This window comes from Bison bison, unplaced genomic scaffold (genome assembly GCF_000754665.1).
Source record: "Bison bison bison isolate TAMUID 2011002044 unplaced genomic scaffold, Bison_UMD1.0 scf7180017864265, whole genome shotgun sequence".
Taxonomy (NCBI): domain Eukaryota; kingdom Metazoa; phylum Chordata; class Mammalia; order Artiodactyla; family Bovidae; genus Bison; species Bison bison.
The window spans coordinates 1,633,873-1,640,336 of NW_011494837.1; the positions used below are offsets into that span (position 1 = coordinate 1,633,873).

The 6,464-nt window shown below is 42.0% G+C and overlaps 1 protein-coding gene across 2 annotated transcripts in view; it reads right to left on the minus strand.

Annotated features, from left to right (window-relative positions):
• Window positions 1-5,300, minus strand: part of EPHA6 (EPH receptor A6) — a 1,018,858-nt gene extending 1,013,558 nt beyond the window's left edge. For both annotated transcript variants that reach the window (XM_010848390.1, XM_010848388.1), the window contains exon 1: window positions 4,925-5,300. In XM_010848390.1, the coding sequence (XP_010846692.1) occupies window positions 4,925-5,300 (376 nt within the window). The remainder of the gene's footprint in view (window positions 1-4,924) is intronic.
• Window positions 5,301-6,464: the final 1,164 nt, after the last annotated feature.

Here is a 6,464-nt window from a genome sequence, read left to right on the forward strand (position 1 = left end):
ATTTAAAAGTTAACACTGTGGATGTATGGAGAAGGCAATGGCACCCCACTCCAGTACTATTGCCTGGAAAATCCCATAGACAGAGGAGCCTGATACGCTGCAGTCCATGGAGTCACTGAGGGTTGGACACGACTGAGGGACTTCACTTTCACTTTTCACTTTCACGCATAGGAGAAGGAAATGGCAACCCACTCCAGTGTTCTTGCCTGGAGAATCCCAGGGACGGGGGAGCCTGGTGGGCTGCCGTCTATGGGATCACACAGAGTCGGACATGACTTACAATTTAATCCTTCTGTATAAGTTTAGTTTGATTACATGATTAACAAAGTACACTGAACAAAGTTAATTCATGTTTATTATTTAACTACATGTACTGATCTCTACTGTATTTATAGTCCCAAGAAATGGTGAGTCAAGAAGACAAGAGACTTCTATAACTTTAGGGATTTGGTTGACTGATGGACAATGTAAGATAACATCTATTCTCTCACCATTTAGGACAAAAGAAATATATAGTCAGAAGTACTCCTGTGTGTGAAAGAAGAAAGAGAGAGTGATTGAGATATGGTGTCTGTCACAGAGGAAAAGAATTAGTAGAAGGAAATACAAGAAATCATTGATGCCTTTTGCTACTTATTTATACTAGTAATGATTACTGAAGAAAAATTTTCAACTCTTGGATTTTTAATAATATTTAATTTTGTAACATAAGAATAATACGAATTCCATATGGAAAAGTTTGACAGTATTTTTAAAATGTAAAAAGATGTTATTTAATCATTAATTAAATATAGATATATATATATATATTTGCCCCTTTAGAAAATCTATATTAATACTGCTTTATTCATGTTATTTCTAGTTTGAAGATAAGATCCTTAAAGAATGTTGTATAATTTTTGTGTAAGAAAAAAATTTTAGATATAGTCTTATCCCAAACTCAGAACAAAAAGATTTAGATGACCAGTGTGTATCAATGACATTTTATATTCTATTTTAAATACTAATCATAATGGCTAATTCTACAATGGTTCAGTTTGTTAATGTATAAAAAATTACATTCTAGGTTGTTTTCATACTTATGGAAAACAAGAAAGGCATGTGATTTGTATAAAAAATTTGTATAAAAAATTACATTCTAGGTTGTTTTCATACTTATGGAAAACAAGAAAGGCATGTGATTTCAACCTCTTGCACTTTTACAATCATAGTTTATCCCTCAAATTTTATATAAGTGAAAGGTCTTTTAGCAATATTCCTTATAAATCACTCAGTTTTCCTTATTGAACCCAATTTTCAATATTTTCAGTAAAGTTCACTCTTCAACTTTCTGAAAATATTTCAATTCCCCGCTTTCTGTAAATATAAGAACAACATTCAGTCTTACAGTTTGTGTACAATATTTATGTCAGTTCAACTAATTTGAGGCTATAAATGTAAATAAGCAGGTATTTTTCTGATCAGCTATGTTCACCTGTATTTACACACAACTTAGTGGATTTTAGACTTAATTCATTCAAATTAATAAATTTAATGAAACTAATGACTCAAACTATTGTTTTCCTTGTATATTTCATTTTTCACTGAAATCCCTGGGTGGAGGAGAAAGATCAATTAACACAATCTTGGTAGTAAAATGAACTCACCAGACTCTCATATTCAAACCATATTTTGATTTAATGAATTATTTGAGTATTGATTATTTTTGGAAACATGAGTCATACCCTGAGAGATGCATCAACTCTTTTAGACTAAAGCAGAGTAATTTTTGAATTAATGGATCCCTGGTGGCTACTAATCACTGAGATTGATATACATGGTTACTGACATATGAAACAAGATTGTATTTTATATTCTCCTAACTATCTTTCTAGTACAAAAATAAAAGTTTTCATATCTTAAGAGAGTAAAAACTGTTAATTTTAAAATTACCAACACAAAATAAATACTGTGGTTTTAAACAGAGGGAAAATTAATGGAATAAGGGAAATTTGAGTACAAATCATGTTTTCATTTACTTAATCAGATGAAGTGATCTAGAAAGCAGCTTTACTTTTTGATCAATTCAAGGAGGTTTCAGTAATAGAAAGAGTGTCAAACTGATTTATTTTGCCTTTATGGTGCAGAGATTCACAGCCAGTTAAAAAACAAGAGAAGAGATGCTTCCTATATTCAAGTTACTCTTAGCACAGTGTTAAAAATGAAATAGTTCACTTTTTGGATCCTTTTATTCTATCTATGCAAAATGGGGAATGAAGAAGAGGATGATGCCTTCATTCAACCATGAAATATGTCATATAATTTGGTAAAAATAAATCACATTAAAGAGTTTACTTTTTGATTACTCTTAATGAGAAGGCAAATTATATTAAAATGAAAATTTACCCTCTGTAACAAATTTTAAAAATAAAACAAGAATTCCATTAGCTCTTAGGACAAAAAGTTACTAGAAAAATGAATACATATGCTTAAAATTAAATATTAAGCCTATTATCAATGCTTAATATTATGAACATAGATAAGATTTGTATTTTCCATTAATATTTCTATATTGTACATGTACTTCAGTAATTCTAAAATGTAAAATATTTTCAATGTTTACAAATTGGCAAGATATGTTGATTCATGTCATCTATTTTTGAAACTACAAATAAGAAAATATCCTTCAATTGGTCTCAAAAATAACATTTTGAACTTCCACATTTTATCAACTATTAGCATGATTATTTCAGCATTCAAAAATTATCTCAAGATATTATAAGGCATAATTTCCAACCACTGTAACTTTAAGCTGTAAAAAGCATTTTAAAAGCAATTATTTGTGTCTGACGAAAAAAAAATCTGAGCATATTTTTTCCATAATATTCTGTTGAAAAACTCTAAATTTTACCCAACTTACCCTTTTGGTACAATATTATTCAAGTGTAACACATAGCTTGTGTTTTTAGACTATTAGTACAAATGAAAATTAAGAATTTTTGGAGACTATCTTTAATGATCCTATTTGTTAGGTAAGCTGAGTAATATTCACTAAGTTAAGCTAATTTACAAAACACAAATAAATTAGATATAATTGATAAATCTTTTAGTTAAAATGTCTTGTAAAAGTATGAGAAAGCTATTAAAATAGATAAATAAAAATTACCGCAAGAGTTGACAAACAACTCCCCTATGCCCTTAAGTTTAATATGAATTACTGAAAGGTCATACTTTAATACTTGAGACACTTTGGTAGAATGGCTCTTTACTCATTTGAAGAGTGTAACATGTTTTATTTTTGGTAGTATTCTCAGGGTCTAGGATGGTTACTGGAACTTTGAAAATATAAATGTTGATTTAGGGACATGATTGAAAGGATATAACTGTTAAAATATTCCTAGCCAACTTGACTTTAAGTGTATACTTCTTTAGAAGCCCTAGAGACATTTAGTATAACATAAACGTCTGATTTTCCAATTACTAAAAATCGTTTCTCCTTTCAATAAAAAGGTCAAGTAATTACATGTTATTTTAAACAATGTTCAATTTTCAGAGGTAAATTAAGTAACTACTTCCTTTGATATTGAATGCCAGTAGTCCTTGAAACCAAATAAGGGATGTGTGTGAAGGTATACACCTCCATAGGAGAGCATGGCACTATAGGTGGTACTTATAGAATACATTTTCAAAGGCAAGATGGTTGTGTATGGTTTTCAAGTGGACATATGCATTTGTGATTGCAATCTGGAGGTAAAAAAAAAAAAAAAAAGACAAAGAATTAGAAAAGCATGTCAAAAGTACCAGTTACATAAAGAGAACTGAATATTGATTCTAAATTATTCTAACAAACTGGCTGTATATGTTTATGACAAAAAAGAAGGCTGTGCTGTTCTAATTTCCTTCTCTCTTAACCTTCTCACCCTCGCAAAGAAAGCCCACATTTTCATGCCATCTGACCTCTATTTATATACCTGCAAATTATTTCGAGATCTTGTATGTTGAATGGTAACTCTAATTTAAGTTTTATATTTGAGGTGTTTTAAAAGTGTGACGTAACAGGTGACACCGGCGGTCATCACAGTGCCAGTGAGAGCATCCAGCCAGGTACATGCTGGAAAACTTTTATGGTTGTTCCTCTCTCAGTCTAGGAAGATTAAGATTATGGAAGTGGTTTTTTAAATATAGATCTTTAAATATTCACAGCAGAAATCCAATGAGTATGTCTCATAAAGATTGTTGGCTAGAAAGCAAAAAAACAAAAGTCAAAAATTCTCAGTGTTTTCCATTCGGTAAACCTCATCTTCACTTTACCACTTTACCTGACTTTAGGCATAGAATATTCACAACTTCTTAATTCACACCTAATAACACCCCCACCCCCGGCCCCTTCGGGCATCTGGGCTGGAAACAATTCGGAATAATTTCTAAATGTCTACTACATTCGGTCGGGATGGGGTAAAGGGGTTGCAGCTGGGCGAGGGTTTGGTTTATCGAAGGCACAAGGCTGGTTATTTGGCCAGGGGCTACAGCGAGAACGATCTGCTTTCTTGCAGGCGTGCGGGAGAACCTACACGTTACCGTGCAGTGAGCGACCGCAAAGAGCCAGAAGTCTCCATTAAGCCTCTACCACAGAGCCTAACCTCCCGTGGAGACCGCGCAGGGGGAGCGGTCCCGCGGCCGCCAGTAGTGGGACCCAACTGCTGCTGATGCTCACGCATCCGTTTAAAGACATTTGGAAGCAGAAGAGACCGCAGTTCGTGAGGTCTCCGGCCCCAGGAACTGTGGACAGGCGATCTGGTGAGGAGACATCCTCGACCCCCTCGTGTGGAGAGCCCGGAGAAGCCCACCCCGAGACGAAGTTACCTGCCAAGAGGCGACCAACGCACCGGTCCTCGGAGCACCCACTTCCTCCCGCCCCATCTTGCTACTCCACCGGTCCCTTTACCTTGGTTGTTGGAGACGTGACTGCAGTCGCCCGGCCAAGCTGTCAGCAGAGGCAAGAAGAAACCAAATTGCAAAAGAAATTCCCGGACTTCGCTGCCCCCCATGGTTCTCCCCGGCTCTCTTCTCCTCCCCCTTAAAGAGAAGTGGCAGCAGCGCAGCCAGGTGTTCAGCGTCGGGTCCGAGTCCACGTCTTCTTCCTCCTCCTCTTCCTCCTCCACCCGGCCCACAGTGGGTGTCCCGGGGCGGCCCCCGCGCGAGGCCCCGGGGGCAGGGCACGAAGGTCCAGGCTGCCCAGGTGCAGGCGCAGCTGCTTCGGAGGAGGACGCTGCTTGCGGCGCCAGGGAGCTCCTGGCGGCTGTAGGCGAGCGGAATTGCATCCACCGCCGTGTCCCGCTCGCGCGAGGACTATTCACTTGGGCCTGGGAGAGCGCGCGCGCAGGAGCGAGCTCGGGCTGTGGTTTGGGGGAGGGGAGCGAAGGGGCGGGGGAGGGCGCCTCACGGCGGGAATGGGGGGAGGGACGGCCAGGTGCGGCGGTGGCTCGGGCAGCTCTGCCGGTCTGAGCGCCTCTCCTAACTCAGAGTGGGCACTTGCAGAGCCAAAAGCCGGGCGGACGCCGCAGCTGTGAGCGGGCGGGGGCCGCGGGAACTTTCCTCCGGCCAGTGCGGCGAGAGCCGAGCAACTGAGGAGGCTCCGCGGGGCCGCAAGGGGTCCGACCAAGCTACCGAGCTGCGCCCTCAGCTCTTAGCCTAGGTGGCGACGGCAGCGGCCCGCAGAGCGGACCCCTCCAACTCGGCCGCGTCTGCGCCGCGCTTCGGCCTTGGCAGCCTTTTCCCGGGCCTGTCTGAGGCCGCACTTAGTCTCCTAAGCACTTTCCTTCCCATTTCGCGGCAGCAACGTCCAGCGTTTTAGGGCTACTCTGCACCCTGCAGGGCTACCCTCGACTTCACATTTTCGCCGCCGGAGGGGGCGAGTGCTGTGGCCGAGCGCTCCGGGTCCGGGTTGAGCTTGGCGGCCGCGGACCAGCCTACCGCTCCTCAGCCTGGGTCGCCCCAACTTGCCCGGTAGGGCGAGAGCCTCAGCTTGGCGGCCGCCTCCGCAGCTAGTCCTAGGAGAGCGAAGGAAGGCAGCGAGCTTCAGAGGAGTCACCTCAGGCTGGAGAGGGGCGGGTGCACTGAGGTCTTGTCGTCACCATGCGGCCGCGACTTCACAGTGGAGGTCAAGAGCATGGTTGCAGCCGCAGGCGCCGGGATTTCGGGGGGCCCGGGACGCCTGCAGCTTGACGGCGTCGCACCGCAGACTCGGAGAAGCCCACGGGCTGAGCTGTGCGTGGCCGCCTCCACAGACGCGCTGACTGCCTACGAGCGGACAGCTATCCCCGCGGAAGCCGCCCCCTCGCGGCACCCACTCCCTCCCAGCGCTCCACGGCGCCGGCTGCCTGGTGGGACCACTCGGCCCTCGCCTCCAGTGCTGGGAGTTCGGAAAGGGGGCAACACAGGTGCTAACAAGGAGGGGTCTCAGGGCGCCTAACCCTGACGTCCTC